This window comes from Epinephelus lanceolatus, chromosome 4, assembly GCF_041903045.1.
Source record: "Epinephelus lanceolatus isolate andai-2023 chromosome 4, ASM4190304v1, whole genome shotgun sequence".
NCBI classification, from domain to species: domain Eukaryota; kingdom Metazoa; phylum Chordata; class Actinopteri; order Perciformes; family Serranidae; genus Epinephelus; species Epinephelus lanceolatus.
Genome location: NC_135737.1, coordinates 19669341 through 19686751, shown reverse-complemented (window position 1 = coordinate 19686751; position 17411 = coordinate 19669341). Strand labels below are relative to the sequence as shown.

General features: G+C 41.9%; 1 protein-coding gene across 1 annotated transcript in view; it reads right to left on the bottom strand.

Moving 5' to 3' along the window:
* Positions 1-17411, bottom strand: part of traf4a (tnf receptor-associated factor 4a) — a 42776-nt gene that overhangs the window by 4584 nt on the left and 20781 nt on the right. Inside the window, exons 2-3 of the mRNA XM_033632174.2 lie at positions 5003-5054; positions 4-108 (exon numbers count right to left, since the gene is read on the bottom strand). Of these exons, the coding sequence (XP_033488065.1) occupies positions 4-108; positions 5003-5054 (157 nt within the window). The remainder of the gene's footprint in view (positions 1-3; positions 109-5002; positions 5055-17411) is intronic.

Here is a 17411-nt window from a genome sequence, read left to right as displayed (position 1 = left end):
CACCTGCAGCTGCTTCATCTGGCCGGTCCAGCGGCAGCCCTCCTCACTGTGGATGCAGCGGATGGGCAGCGCCAGGATCTGCTGCTCCAGCTCTGGGTCAGGGTAGATCTAAGGAAGACAAGCAGGAGGAGTCAGTGTAGCAGTAGCTGACCAGATCACACTGTAATATACCTACTTTCATACAATAAAAGTGTGTTAGGTGATTTTCATTTTTTTAGACAAACTAAAGGATTACATTTCAGTCCATGTGTTGGGAAAATTCTCCTTCTCCTTAAGCTAAATTTGTCAATTCAACATTCATTGAGGTACTTGGTTTTCATAGGACCACAATGCAGCACTTGACCCATCTATGAGGCTGGATAACAGGGCTATCAGCATTCACAGACTAGTTTTACAGTATGTATCAGACAACATACAGCAGCATATGCCCCTTTTTGACAAATGACAGTACATATACACAAAATAAACTTGAAGTTAAAGAGTAACATCTCTTCCCAAATGAACGCGAGTTTCTCCTAACCTGCTCCGTGCGTCAATGAACAGGCTAAGCGACGTTTTACTTGTTTGAAAAAATGCTCGTCCTGGCTCTATTTTGGCAAATTCTTGCGTACCTCCAACCTATTTTCTGAGCAACACTTCTTACTAACACACAGCATGTGAGCAAACTCTGGCAGATGGAGCATGAAAAAGTCTCCAGATAAAGTGGACACTTTTTCAGATATAGACAACAACATTCAGAGAGCCTATGAAGCCCTGAGCAAGCCTAAGCAATGGCTTGCTGTTGCTGTGAGGTTGGAGGAGCGCAAAGCTTTGCTAAAATAGAGCCATGGTGAGCTTTTTTTTTTTTTTTTAACAAGCAACATCTAGCTTAGCCTATTAGCTTACGCACAAAGCAGGTTTGGATATCCTCATTTGGAAAAACACTGAAACAATCTGATGTTGGCTTACATCGTGTCCAGTTAGGAAGAGGTTTGAGTCTGCAGATATTTTCTTTGTTTTCACCAACTGCCATAAAAAGACAAAACTTGGCACTGCATTGGTCCTGCACTGGAATGTTTTTTGAAGAGCTTAAATATTGTTGCCTAATGACGGAAAATAAGTCTAACAAAAAGTACTTTTCAAATTCAGTTCTTGCTGTCTCTCTTTGGAAAGTTGATCAAAAGATGTTTGAAATATCAGCATATTAAGTTTCCTTCTCTAATGGTGACTTCTGCTGAAATAAAAGTTGCTCAGTTTCTGAACCCTGTTGTACCCCAGTTCCAGAGGAATCCAGTGACACACTGCATTACCAGGATCTGAATCCAGGAGTCAACATATTTGCTCACAGTTATGTCACATATAAAAAATAATGCGCAGTGCATCTTTGTCTGGGGAGTTACCTTTGCCAAGGTGGTTATGTTTCCTATGCTTCCTTAGCGGAGGTCTGTACTCTCTTAGTGACACTCTATTTGGGAACATGTTATGAAATAGTTCCAACATTTAACTCCATTGAAAAACAGAAATTGTCGGTTTTACATTTCTGTTTGTATTTTTTATGTTTAGACAGAGCTGTCCTGCTTCCAGTCTTTATGCTAAGCTAGGCAAAACACATCTTCCTTCACCACAGCTTCGTACTTCATGCACAGAGTTGACTACATCACATCATAAAAGACTGAATGTTGAGCTACACACATGCACACACTGGAAAGTCAAACTGTTCGCATCGTATTAGAAACTGCAGCAGTGAGCCGACGCGGTAGCTGCAGTGATAATGAGTCAGTTTACGGGTTTATGGGACCTTTGAGAGAGACGGAGAGCAGAGGAAAAGATTTATTTTTCCTCGGTCACTGAGCGATGAGGATGAGTCAGTTTTCTGCCCAAACAGCCCAAATCCTCCCCTACAGTACCCTGTCCTGAGGATTTACAGCTCTGCTCTGCATCTCCATCCCCCTGGGCTGTCACACGAGCCCAGCACTGGTCAAACAAGAAAAGCCACTTCCTCAAAATGTCACAACAGCCCTCTAAACAAATAACAGCTCAGTAACAGCATGGTCGCGCTCACGTGCCTCTGCACCAAAACATGGGAGCAACCGCCATTAAATCAAAAGTTCGTTTAGAAAATAACCTAATATAAAACACTTGCCTGACTCATTGTTTTTAGCTGCTGTGTTGGGGGATAGATGCCTCCGCCAGACTAAATAAGCATATTAACTTGTTAAATAGGCTTTACAGAAACAGATATATCTACCATTAAAACAGATGCTTGACTTGCTGCACTTAAACAGTAGAAGCAGACTTTTTTGCTGCCATAATCACATTCTTTCAGTAGAGGCAAAGAGGAAAAAAATCCTCTAAAGCAAACTGAAACACTCTCTCATTGTTCCAGTCTTGGAATCTGCAGGGAGACGGCTATAATGACCTTTTAATAACTTAGTCCCAGGCAGATCAGGGGGGTTAAGCTCTTTGGAGCTCCAACTTGGGGGTTTATTCTGTCTGCTTTAGCCATTGTTAGTCCCACTACTACTACGATTACTACAGCAGAAGCATTGAGGTTGTGTTCGTGCACGTTTTTGAAGGACGGTGTGCAGCGAGCGCTACAATAACCCTGACAGTAGACCACCAAGACGGGGTAATTTGCAGGCGACTGGGAGCCTTGGTAAATAACAGCGTCTGACAGGTGTGCCATGAGCACATCCTTCCCGTGGGGAGTCCCTGCTATTACAGGCGCCTTCATCGCTCTCAGCACAGCATGCAGACCTGCACTGCTGCAGCTCAGGGTTAATGGCTCGATGGCTAATTCAGGCTAATGCTAACTAACTGCATGGGAGGATTACATACAGCAGTCTTCTTTCAATCGATGCCAAAAGCTGCTCGGAAACAGGGACAATCGTTAACTGCTGGTTGGGTCGGCTTTTAAGTCTCTCGTGCATCGTTCAGAATTAAGTCCTTATCCTTTTGTTGCACTCTTTTCACTTCACAACGGGGATGTCACGTGAGAGGGAGACATCCTCGGACTCTAAATGCAGTTAGTCACTATCTGCCCCCCCCCTCCCCTCCCCCTCCATCCCCCCTCAGGCACAATCTGATTAACTGCCTTCAAAAAACAAAGACAGAAAGAGTTCAGTTGAAATTTAGATACAGTTTTATTTTCTTCTCAGGGAGATTTATTTGGGGAAAAAATTGTGGTTCAGATTAACTGAGAGGTCTGGTTTTCCAATATAATAAATGGTAATGAAATGCAACCTCTGACTCTGGGTTAAGCATTATTGCTTATATGTTATCCAGGCACTGACTAGTACAAATATTCAGTTTTTTGTTGTGACATTTTAAAGTCAAAGTCAGCATCTCTAAAATAGTTTTCCTCTTCTCACACCCAAACTATATCTAGATCTAATGTAGCAGGATTATATGTCACAATCTGAGCTGCCTCTCTTCTGATTGGCATTTTTCCTGGTTGCACACAAGATTGTTCACAATTTTCCAGCACTTGTGTCTTGATATTTTTCTGTAACGTCTGCAAAATCTGTAACATCTTTTAAATCTCTTTTATCAGAATGCCTTTTCTTAAATTTAACAATGTAAAGAGCCTGTTTTATTTTCATGTTTCTTACATTCCCCATTATTTAACTGTTAAATATTGTGTGATACTTTTAAATTGTTTTGGTATTCAATTATTTAAGCATTTTACCAGGGATGGCAATGACAGATGATCCAAAACTTTGGTCAAGACTTAAATATATTTGCAACCTTTAGATGGATTGGCATGTCATTTTGTGTCAGAGGTCCCAAGAGGGTAAATCCTGTTGACTTTTCCTCTATTGCTACTATGAGGTTAAAGGGACAGTTCACCCCAATATCAAAAATACATATTTTTACTCTGACCTGTAGTGCTATTTATCAGTCTAGATTGTTTTGTGGTGAGTTGCTTAGTGTGTGGTGTGTTGGAGATATCGGCTGTACGGATGTCTGCCTTCTCTCATCTATAATGGAACTCGATGGCACTTGGTTTGTGGTGCTCAAAGCTCCACAAAAATACATTTGGAAAACTCAACAGCAATGTCTCTTTCCAGAAATCATGACCCGGTTACTCAGGATAATCCACAGACCTTGGTGTGAACAGTTTTATGTAGGAACTATTTTCTATCTACCAAACTACACCCATTGACTGTATCACTGCACAGAAGGAAGTGTGCATCTACTGCTAGCTCACCTAGCACAACTGAGCTAGCTAATCACCCAAAGAGGATACCATTTATGTTTACATCTCCCTCTGTCGCCTCTTGTCTATGAGTAGATGCATGCTTCCTCCTTCTTCTTCCGACTTGAGTAACCGGGTCATGATTTCTGGAAAGAGACATTGCTGCCGAGTTTTTAAAATGTATTTTTTTGTGCTTTGAGCCCCACAAGCTGAGTGCCATCTAGTTCCACTATATTGGAGAGAAGGCAGACATCTTTACGGCTGATATCTCCGGCAACTCGCACCAAAACAATCTAGACTGATATAAGTTACAACAGGTAAGATGAAAAATATGTATTTTTGATTTTGTAGTGATCTGTCCCTTTGACATTTTCTGTTTTGACGGAAATATCTCCACAACTATTGAATGAGCTGTCATGTTATTTGGTGCACATATTCATGTCACCCCCAAAATACGTTAATGGTAATTCTCTGACTTTTCATTCAGTGCCATAACCAGGTAAACATTTTTTAAACACTTTTGTTTACGACCAAATATCTATGAAACTAATGACATTCCCATCAGCCTCAGCTGTACTTTGTGTTTACTGCTAATCAGCAGTTGTTATCATGCCAAAGTGCTAAGCTACGACAGTGATCATGGTAAACAGCACGTAAGCATGTCAACATTAGCATTTAGGTCAAAGCAGCACTGTGCTACAGCCTCACAGAGCTGCGTGGCTGTAGACTCTGTTGTTGTGTTTTGTAAATGGAGCTATTATTGTCATATTTGAGAAAAAAAAAGATGGAGTAAATCTAAGTGTGTTGTGAGAGTGTTAATCGTACCTTGGCATAGTCCAACGGCAGCTGGTCCTCTGGACACTTGAAGACGCCCTCACTGCAACAGAACAACAGAAAAGTTTGGTTATTATTTGATTCACTCTGAAATAAAAGCTGACTGCAGACAAAAACTGTTTGCAAGCATCTCAGCAAGGACGATCGGCCATTTTTAAAATCATATTCAGTGCTCAGTGAGATTACTAACTCTGACCCTGACTGAGCAGCCAGAGCTAAAAGGCACTTCTCTGACAGTCTGTAAGAGCAGCGCTGCATCGCCTTTAGTTTTGTTCTGTCTCTTCAAACACTCTTAATATGAGAAGTTCTCTGACTCACTGATGTCCGCACACACACACTGCACAATAAAGTCAGATCTTTCAGCTTCTGGCTTTAATGGCATTGGGTCTTTCATCTTCTCCCCTTCAGAGGAAATGTTTGCACAGATTTTTATTACAACAGAGGATAAAACTACAAGATGGAGCCTGATCGCTTTATAATACATAAAGATACGATTGATGATTCATTTCCCAGCTACTTTTACCAATCCTCTCACAGCTCCAAGTGAGAGTTTAATTTCTGCCCTTGTTTCGCAGTCGAGAAACAATGAGCTAGTTTCAACAGGCCTCTGTTTTCCTGAGAATAAAGCAGAGTAAACCTTGCCTTCACGCTCAAGGCTTTTCCTCAGGAAAAAGAGACGATTTGCTGATTTGCATGTGTGTGAAAGCGAGAAGAGTTTTTGTTCTTTTCTTAATTTTTCTCCTCCGGCAGTTTAACCCAAAATAAGACTTTATTACAGGCCCCTGCTCAGTTATTGTGGCGCCACAGTGGAGCCATCGCTGGCCCTGTTTTCGGGCCAGATGAGCGAGTGCCACGGCTCATTAGAACGTCCCTACCCTGATGTCATCATGAAATATTCACACTTGTAAATAATGGAGGCAGCGGCCAGTGTGGGTGAGCTGCTACACAGAATCTGAGCTTGCAACTGCACAGCAAAACCATCCAGACACACAAAGATTACTTAAAAAACACAGAAAAGGTGATCTGTGGCTGATCTCATGAGATGTCAGCGGTGTCACAACTGTCACCAAGCACCTTTGCTGCTTTTGGGTGAGGGATGCTCCCACAGACTGTCTTCATTTCCACGTTATCGATTAAGTAATTTCAACATTCATTAGTTCCAGCTTCTCAGATTTGCTGCTTTTCTCTGTTTTATATGATATTAAAATAACTCCTCTGGGATTCAGACTGGTGGTCGGACAAAACATGACATTTAAAGATGTCAGCTTGGGATTGAGGGAACCTGTGAAAAGCATTTTGACATTTTATAGACCAAATGATTTATCGCTGTAATATTTAGCTGCAGCCCTGACCTCTTAAATATTTTGTTTTTCACACGAACTCTTCTGAAGCTGCGGACAACGGAGATGCACAGAGATGTGTTTTTGTTCAAAAGTCACGAGCCCTGAAGCTTGATCTGACCTCTCGTGCAAAGAGGCCTCTCGTAACCCAAACCATGCCTAAATTACATTTAAACTAATTAAAGGACAACAGTGTGCAAACAGCCAGAGTTTGCCTCTTGGTGCTTTAATATGGTTGGCTGCAGTGTCACCTGACCACTGCTCCCAGAGGGCCAGTGACATGTGACAGGACGGGAGAGTGTCTGTGCACTTCGCCCCATGCACCCAGCTGCTATGAGACCAGGGAGTGTGCTGACGGGGGGGATGGGAGCAGAGGTTAGGCCTGAGAGGGAGGGTTGATGAAAATGGGGGGCAGAGGAGGAGGGTTAATGCATGACGAGACAGCAGTAATTCTCCTCTATTAGGGTCACTGTGTCAGCAGGGAACTGGAGACCAATTAACAAGCCACACAGGGCTGTAAAAGAGGGTCAATCGATTAGAGGCTGGGAGAGCCCAGTCAGCACCTCGCGTGTAGTGTGAAATCGTTTACAGTACTCATCGCTATCACCCAGGAATCATCTCACACCGTGGAGCAGAGAAAGCACCACAACCACACAGTGAGAAGAGATGGGAAGCGACAGGCTCTCAGCTCCGGACAGGGGGACAGCCAGAGGCCCCGTCCAGCTCGGGCCCCGTATCTGACGCACAGAGAGGCAGACAGGCGAAAAGAGCCAAGTCACAGACTGTCAGGATAATTCCTTCCCTGGTCGCAGAGAAGCTCCCGCAGCCACACATTCATGTGTTCGGGCCCCGCTGCTGATAATACCGCTCGACTCTCTTGGTTGCTCGTGAGTCGAACGCGCTGCCGCTTTGTGACAGCACATTAGCAGTGAAAGGTTGGGCAGTGTGTGAACGCAGCTCCAGTTCAATTACATCCATCTTCTCTGACCACAGAGGGCTTTCTAGAAGAGTCTAGAGAGCAGCATGACCACAAGTGACTGAATATCAAAAATAGGACTTTGTTTTTCAAATAAATTCATCCATTACTGTGTCTATAAAATGACAGAAAATTTGGAAAAATACAGATTCCTGGATTCAAATACTTTGTTTTTTCTGACAAAAATCCCCAAAGATACTCAGTTCAATATGATAAAACATACAAAGTGAGAAGCAGATTAATGTTTTGAAGTTTTAGACATAGTAGTGGTTTCAAACTTTAAAATGTTAGCATGCTAACACACTAAACTAAGATGACGAACAGAAACGTAAAACTGCTAGCTGAAACTCTGCATGTTAGCACTGTCACATAGATAATGTTAGCATGGTGATGTTAGGATTTAACTTACTGTAAATCCTCACAGGGCTGCTAGTGTAGCTGTCGTTTCTTATTTGTGAGTTGCCTGATGAATGATTAATACACTATAAAAATTGTTAGCAAATAATTCTGCTGTTGACCGAAAAATCAGTTGATTGACCAAACTTTTTGATGCATCTGGCAATATATCCCCCTAAATCCTACACACTGAACTTTTAACAGAATGACAGAAAACAACGTGGATAATCGATTCACTCTATGAGTCATTTATCATTCAGAACATTCAAAATGTTTGTTGGTCCCAGCTTCTCAAATGTGACAATTTGCTCTTTTATATGATAAAAAATTGGGGGTGTTTCTGGCCGTTGATCAGACAACACAAGCAATCTGAATGTGTCACCCCGGGCCCTAGAATAACTGTAGAAACAATAAAGAGGTTAATCAGTCGGCAGTATTGTTAGTTGCAGCCCTAATTCAGTCATTAAAGGATAAACATGAATGTTACATAAGGCCAAGGAGTGCAAGTGGGAACTTGCACCTTGCTGACAGCCATCCTCTTTTAAAACAAGTTTTCCCACAAATGTTTGTACCGCAGATCTCTGACCACAGTTCACACCCTCCTCAGTGAACATCCAGGGCAAGAGGCCGATAAACAAGCGCTTCAGTGTCGTGTTGGGATGTCACAGGGGAGCAGCTTAAGACCGGACAGCGTATAGTATAATACAATCACCTCATTAAAATTTCATCGCCTCCTTCTGTCTGCTCGTACAGCGAGAGCAGCAGAGGCTCCACAGCTGCTCTGCTGAGGAGACGATCACATTTAAACCACCTCAAATTCACTGTCAGACAAGGGCACGCACATTATCACGTCATGTTGGCTTGTGGAAATCTCATTCACCTACTCTGCAGGTGAAATGCACCCACTTGTCAAACACATCATTGCCTAGAACCTTAAATCCCTCTCCCTTCTTATTGCCCCCTCTTAAATCTTCTTTTCAGGTGCAGATTAAACAGCCATCCATTCATCCGGCCCATACCACGAGGACAGCCGTCACAACATGCTTCGTCACTGTGCGCACGGCTCCTGACAGGCAGACGGTGAGAAGTACAAATCCCCCAGGTTTAATCTCACCGGTGCAGAGCGGAGGGTTTTTTTTTCTAAGCGACAGCGATCAGCCTGCGGGCCACACAGGGTGGGCATGTTGGTGACAGTAACCTTGAAACCTGCTCTATATTAACTAGCAGAGAGACTCCTAAACAAACCTCCCTGTGTTTGCCATTGTAGCGGGCAGGGCTGTCGAGACACACTAAACAAACTAAATCAAAAGCATGAGGCCTTTGGAGGGAGCAAGTCTGTGGCACATTAACACTCTAAACAGACCTCTGTCACGTGAGGTATTTTCTCAGATACCATCAAGGAGCCTCGACTGAACTGCCCGATTATCTCCTGCTGGAGCTCATCGCCAGCTTTCATGTTCATCCTCGCGCTAAACCCTTTTTGTCTTTTCAAGTTATAATCGAGATTAACTTTTATATACACAAACGAAACCTTAAATTCCACCAGCGCCCTCCATACAGGCTCTCGGTCTCACAGCTGAAACCAAACTCCCTCCTTCCTCACAGGAAGTGGAAGAGAAAACAGGAATTTTGTTTTATCTCAGATAGAGTTCCTATAATCCCCAAAATCCATCTGGTTTTCAGTTTGTGTGTGTGAGACTGTGTGCAGTCATGACTTCTTTCTTTGGAGCCTCCAATTTTAAACAATAATGATTCAGATATTATAAAGACATTAGAGAGCGTGTGATGGATATTCCTCCATGTATAATCAGTCACTGATGTCCAACATATTCCAGGAGTTTTCTTGATGTCCTCGAAAGCTGATTTTAGTTTTTTATGGTTACACTCCTGCTGAAAATATCTCACTTGACACTCAACACTTAGTTGATTGATTAATCCTTTATGACATTTTTCAAGCAAACATCCCTCCAAAAAAGATGATTCCAGCTTCTCAAATGGGAGAATTTGCTGCTTCTCCTGGGCTTACATTATAGTAAACTGAATCTTTGTAGGGTTTATTATGTTGCTTGGAAAAAAAAAAACTTTAGATGACCTCTACCCTGACCTTTAGAGTGGAATTTCTCACAGTTTTCTTTAGTTTAATAGGACAATTACTCAGTTAACTAGGAAAATATTTGGGCAGATTAGTTGATTATAGAAAATAATCAAGCCACAGCCCCACATTTGAGCTAAGCTAACCACCTGCTGGCCGCAGCTGCATTTTGGTGCACAAACATGATGAAGCAAAAAAGACTATTCCATTTCTTTAATAATAATCTTTTGTTGGTACCTTAAACTACAGAGAGGTGAACTATCATTAGCCTGTTTCACACTTCCTCTTCAAGGCGGGAATTTAATGCCATTATGCCAGAGTTGTCTCGCCTTTAAGGAGGCATTGGAGGTCTAAACAGCACCGAAACCAGGTCTGTATAAACAGGACAGCCGGCAGAACAGGATCATGGGCCCCACAGGTGTTATGTTTTGACAATGTGTTATGCTTGCTGCACTGCGGGACATTTAAAAGTAGCTGCTAGCCGTTAGCAGCTAACTCAAAGAAGAACGGCAGTTGAAAATGTCTGCAAATTGGGAAAATAATGAGATCCGGGAGCTTCTTACTCCCCGAGCAGAGGACAAGATTAAGAGCCATTGCGTTATGCCCATCATAACTGTTTTGCTTCGGTGATGCTGGCATGCTATCTAAAATCACACATGGGGGTGAAATGATTCTGCCATTGTTTGATTCTGTGTAAAAGTGCAAAGGGGGCATAAGGAAGGGACATTGTATCAGCCCTATAGCACCATCTCTGTGTAAAAAGGGCTACTGTCCTGCAAAGAGGAGATGAAGCCCTATAGCGTCATTGCACTTATTAAATTATATATTAGGAGGCAAAGCCAATTAATAAAAGCAACCTGAATGCAACTTGTAGTATGGAAGCAGATCCAAACCAATACAGTACTGTATAAATTCCTTCCTGATACTCATAGCAAACTGTTTTTTAGTGTAGAAGAAATCAGAGTCAGCAGTTTTGTACGGACTTTAAAATGATATATGATGTGTTACTTTGGACAACTACTGCCATTTTAATTATGGAAACTTCACAAAGAGAAAGAAAAATGTTTTTCCAAAGATTTAATAGATTATTTTTGTTTTCCCAGCTGTCTCTGGCGCTGTCTCACCACAACCAACAATTTGTTTTAATTTCTTCCAAATGAATATTGACGAACTGCCTGTGAGTTTCTGTTGCTCAAGCATATTTAGAACAATAGTACATGTCCAGACGGGAAAAAAATGTAATGTGCGTTTTGTTATTTTCCTGCATAGTAAATTTCATCAGTCATACAGTATACATATATATATATATATATATATATGTTGTGTTACGTCATAAACCAACTGACAATCCATCCTGGAAACAACTTGTATGCACTACCCAGAATTAAAACCTGCAGACGGTGTTGGGCCTGCAGAAGCTCTTCATCTCATCCTCACAACTAGTTGGATTAACACCCTAATGTGAGCCCTTGTTGCTGACCACCGTGGGCCCTAAACGAGGTCGAGTGACGGGGGCTTAGGCTGGGTGGTGTTTCCACCTGTGGAACCTGATACGCCACGAGAGCAGAGCTCCCTTCGCCCACAGCTGATTTGGCATTCGTCCCAGCTCTCTGTCTGAAACAGGAGGAGCAGCTCCAACTTTCACAGAGTGTGATGACACACCCGCCCACAGGTGCATTGACTGCTCCTTCACAGGCTTTCTGTGTGGGACATCCACACAGAGCGATGCTGTGACAGCTTCTTGTGTGGGATTTAATACCTACAGGATAAGCTGTCCATACCTGTGGTTTGCTAGAGATTATATTGCGTATAAGCCTTCTGACATTTGTGGTGACATTCTCTTCCGCCACCTCTAATTGAAAGACAATACTACATCACGTCTATGTACAAAAAAACCTCTGAAAACACTGTAGTAACATACATGATCGCAAAATCGCCAAAATTTCTGTCTCCAGTAAGTAACTTATACGTGCTAATGCTGTAAAATACATAGACAACTACTATCATAATATGTGTAAAAGGTAATTAGTCAAACAATGGTAATAATCCACTAATCACTTAAGCTTCTCAGGTAAAAAAAAAAAATGCTGTTTTACGTCAATAAATTAAATGCTTTGGGGTTTTGGATTGTTTGTCAGAAAAACTAAGAGATCTGATGATGTATTTTTCAGACTTTTCTCATGTTACACTGAAGCGACAACATTTGGTTTTGGTCTCTATGGCTAATTTCAACATTCATGACAACTGTACGGGGGTTGAAACTTTACATAACTCACCCATTTACCTTTTATTAAGGCTTAAAGTTACACATAGGTCGCTTGAGTGACAGGCTGTCTGCCAACAGTGCCCGCGGCTTCTCAATCAGATTGACCCCCTCACACCGGGTTTATCGCATTCCAGTACACAAAATTGGAAAAACTAATATTTTTTTAGCAATACCAGTGAATGACAGCTTAGCTTTCATAGTAATGCCAGCTGATAAGAAAGCATTACACCAAATTTTGTGCAAACAAACACCGTGGCAACATATTGCTGCAGTTTATACTACTGTTAAATCACAGAGCAGCCATCTTGACATCTGAGGTTGGGGTTTGTGATGCTCCTCCAACATCCTGAGTCAGAAATCCGATTTCAGGGGGAGTTCAAGTTAAAATGTCCGACTGATAACTCGGAAATTCTGACTTCCCAGTGCAAATGGAACACACCCTTACATAGAAAAGTCTTGCAAGGTTAGGACCGACAAGCACCTAACAAAACGTTTCAGACAATTAAAGAGTGGCTGCTTTTCTGTTTTATGGACTAGTACAACCTTCTGTCCTGCTATCATTTTATTGGAATTTATAGAGGTCATCTGTGTCCTTTACCTTGTTCCAATCTGCTCTGTCCTTACTTTAAGTACAAATTTTGCCATTAATTACTGACCATATTTCACCAAACACAGGTGTCATCTGATAAATATTAGTCTACTTTGATTAAGTATTTCACAAGCAGCATATAGAACTATCCATTCTGAGCTGTCAGAAAGGCAGTAAATCTGACCAAAACAGACTTTATTCATCATTTAAATTCTCCAAAAAGCACAGAAGAACAGCAATAAACTCTTAAATGTATCAAAACAGGGCATTATTCCCTTAAAAATCTTTTGCTGAATGGTTTGTGATGGATTTCAGGAACGTCTTTGTTGAGTTTAGTGCACGCCTGTCCAGAATATGACACCTGTAAAATCCCAATCCGACTTCCTCTGCTGGTCACCAACAGCCGCAGGCAGTTGTTTCATGTGAAGTAACAATGGCTGACAGTCTGCAGGTCATGGTCATCAACAAGACGGAGATAAATTACATCTGACTTGGTGTTAGACAACCCCGAAAAGACACGCGGAAAATTAAACCACTTCCAATAGTGATTACACGCATTCATATAAATCAAGCAGCGCTAAACTTTAGAGTGTAGTTTAAAATCTTTATTTTATGCTTCCTTATCCAGACGAATACTATTTTTTCATTGTGTTGCTTTGCCAAAGCAGGAAAAAAATGATGCAAGTGGAAGAAAGGCACTACTACGAGAGTGTGTGCATGTGTGGGTGGATGTCTGGCCTCTTTCCCTGGCTTCATCTCCAGCACCCCATGTAACACACTCACTGGGACCAAATGTGGACCAAGATAGAAAAACCATTAAAGAGGATGGTTTTATTATGAGCTACACTGACACTACAAAGCGCGAACAAAAGAGAGTGGATTTTGATGCTTTTGTTTGCTCTCTTTTGTATAATGTTTCTATGCAGTGATAATTTTACAAACACACACTGATGGTCAGGACACCTGAGGCCATGCTTGCTCATGCCGTCATCACTTATGTAATGATATTCATTTCTCCTTGCAGTTCACCTCACCGTGCTGACATTTGTGAGCACAAACCATCTGTGAGTGAGTTCACGCAGCTGAAAAGCATCCAAAGGTTAACAAATTCTCAGTTTGTTTTTCTTAAATGTCAGCTTTGCAGTAGCAATGGCAGTATATAAAGAGTAAGACTCCGATGGAGCTTATTTATATTTCAACCCGACAGCAACCCCAATATTTTTTAACTTGGCCTTAATTCTTTATGGCAAGAGACTGTTGAACAGATAATTAAACTCCCAGATAATATTATGGTGCACACAGAAAACACACAGAAACGTCTGTAGGCAAACCACCTATGACCAAGACCGACTGAACTGCATCTATCAATGAAATAAACTAAATATAACTAAATACTGTTTTAAGACTTCAATATGAACATTATGCACAATACTCCAAAAAATGTGCCAATACGATCTAATCCAGAAAGACCTTGTTACTGTACAAAAATTGTGTGTTGCCGATCAACCCACTCATTTTCCTTGAAATATGAAAATATAAATAATGAAGAAACAAAAACAAAAAACTGCAGCCCACAAAACTTCTGTCTGTTTTTCTGCATTAGTAAGACAAACTATTACACAAAAATACAACATTCAGCTAACTGATACACTAAAACTGTTGATACAGGAACATCTGATAAACATATTTTGCAATTAAAGTACAGTGTGTAGAATTTAGTGGACCAGGTGATTAAAAATATAACACTGAATAAAGCAGTTTCACGTTACAAATCAGTGTTTCTCTTACGCTGTCGGCCGCAAGCCCAGCACCTGTTAATATATGCTCACCTTTTTCTCTGATAACTAAAGATCCAGACCTTCAGGAGGTTTTTACCTGGAGCTGAATTATCCACAGAGGTGTCTTCCTCTCCAAAACAAACAGAACCGATGATTTACAGCGGTAAAAACCCTGAATAAAGCAGTTTCACGTTACAAATCAGTGTTTTGCCAATGCTGTTTGGCTTGTTGCAGAGGGGCTGCTAACTATGGTGGCTGACGCAAAAACACGAAAGGCCCTATCTAGAGCCAGTGTTCGGTTTGTCTGGTCTGGGCTACTGTAGAAACATGGTGGTCCAATATGGCGGACACTGTGGACAAGGACCCACTCCCTATGTAGACATAAAAAGCTAGTTCTAAGGAATTATTAAGTATAATCCATTTCTGTTAATAAATCCTCCGAAATGCTACACACTGAATCTTTAATAGTGCATTATTCTTACTGCTTTTTGGCAATGGAATTTGCATCATACTGGAAAACACTTTACATCTCTGGCATTGTGTGGGCTATATTTGTTTTTTCATACCTTATTGATAACTTTTATTGTTTAATTGTTTCATTTGCAGTCCTATTTAGTACTACAAACGCTGTACAGTATTTTCCCGTTACAAAAATAAAGTTCTATCTCATCATAATCCCGTTAACATAATAAACTTCCCACTGATGATAAGGTCACCTTTATACACACTAGGGCTTGGTAGAAGATAATTATTACTGGTTTATTACAGTGTGTTTTTCCCTGAAAGCAGACCTACATTTCCTGGACGGAAATATGTTGTTTGTGTGGTTATATAAAGTGGCTCGGAGAAGCTGGTGAGGCAAAATCAGCCAGTCGGTCTGAATTTGCGAGCAATTAATACGATGACTCATCAAACTGCCAGAGGTGCATCTTAGAAAACACCATGCCATGATAGAAAACAGTGGAGGAAAGAGCCACCTGCCAGAGGACAAGCCGGCTACAAAGGCACAGTAAGGGGTAAGGAGGAAGGAAGGAAAGAGGGAAGGAAGGTAGGATGGATGCGAGGAAGAAAGCACTGGAGGGAGGGTCAGAGGGAGGAGGAGCAGCCATCTGCAGGCTAAGCACAAGGCTGTGAGATGCCATAATCCATCCTTAAGTGTGTGAGGAGGGGAGACAGCGCTTAGAAGTATTTATAATCCCCCTCACACTGTCTCCTTCCATCAGTGTGATCGGGCTTTGACATGGAGTCCTTATCACAGAGGGGAGGGTTATAACATGAAATACTAATCCAACTCTTCTTAGTTTGTTCCTGTTGACTTTATGAATTTAGAGCCTTCCCAAACTCAAGCTGTGTAGGACTTCCTTCTAACTTGCACCTACAAACATTATGACTTTAGGGGAATGGTTTGGGTTTTGGGAAATCAAGACTGACATCACTCAAATGGTATCAAACTTCCCATCATAAACACATATCCTAAGGGCTCTGACACAACAATCTGATGGTCGCTCATAAATCGCTGTCCAGCCATTGTTGAGTGTGTATAACCCTAGCATAGGCAGTGTGTCCCACACTGTTGGCACTAGTTGGACTCGGCACTTGTTGTCTTTTTTCAGCTGATTCAGCATGTTGAATGGGCATTGGAGACAGCGGAGCCAAACAGTGAATGAAATCATGCTGATTGGCACTTCAACTCAGTGCATGAGGTTTGCATTTTTGCATTTTTTTTAGCCATCCAACTCTTCAGCGCAAAAGGTTCATAATTATTTGTATTATTGTTCGCTTGCACGCTGTAAATATCATTTGTATCAGTTGCATTGTTAATGTGCTAACTGGCTAACTAGCATCTTGAGTCTGTCCCATCTTTCTCTCGCTTTTTCTTGTTAAATGACAAAAACAGACTACAGCCTTCTGCTGGTATGGAGAGTTATTTCCCCAGGCAGGCATAAACCGTACGTGCTAGTTGGCCACTGATTGCAGTCTTTGCAGTGCGTTCAAGTGCAATGTTCTAGTCAAGACACAGGTGACACGAGGCAACGCAACAGTCTGCCTTCTTTGCAACTCGTTCACTGATGTCGGTTTGTTATGTCTGCGCCTTAAAATGTCAGACTATTTCTTTACCACTTGTGGAAAGCGCTGCTAGACATGATATGGATTTTAGTCTCAGTTATGCAGTTTCATAAATTTTGGCAGGCAATCAAATAAATAAACAGCAAATGTAATAAAAGGCTGTCGGATCTTTTGCTTTCCTGGTTGATTTTCATCCCCCAGATTATACGCTGTATGCAGGAGGTAAAGGAAAATCAATTCACTTTCATTAACTGCTGCTGATCTGGGTGCAGGGTGGTGGGGGGTTGAGAGAGAGAGAGAGAGCGAGAGCGAGAGAGAGAAGTCTGTCCCATCAAATGTACCGGGAGCTGAGCTCATGAATGCAATGCAGTGCAGTCTCCCTCACCCACGCAGTACACAGCAAAAAAGAGACCACCATAACGGAGGCGTACCCACATGCACAAGGGCCTGCACTGCAAACATGAAAGGAAAGGAGGGCTTGAAAGGAGATGCTTTACGTTTGATCTGGTTGAAGGGGCGGTTTGTGGAGGGGTGGGGTGGGTGGAGGACTGCGCCCCGAGATCAATGAAAGTCCTGAGCTTTAACATGTCGCACATGTGAGAAGGACCTACTGGTCTGTGAAAAAGCGCTAAAAGCTGCTGTCAAGGTTGCAGAGGGTGTGAAAAACCCCACTCTCCATTTTACTACCTACTGCCACACATTTGCACAAAAAGAGTGATCAACTGTTATTCACCAGCTCGGCCCAAATGGAAGCAGTTACATGCTATAAATTTCTCCAGACACGTGTGAATTTTAGCTGTTTTAATCACAGATGGCTGGTCTAATTTTAGCCCAGCTTCAGAGGACAGATTTCTGCTCAAAAGGGTGATCTCCAGTGACGGCGGCTGGCTTCGAGG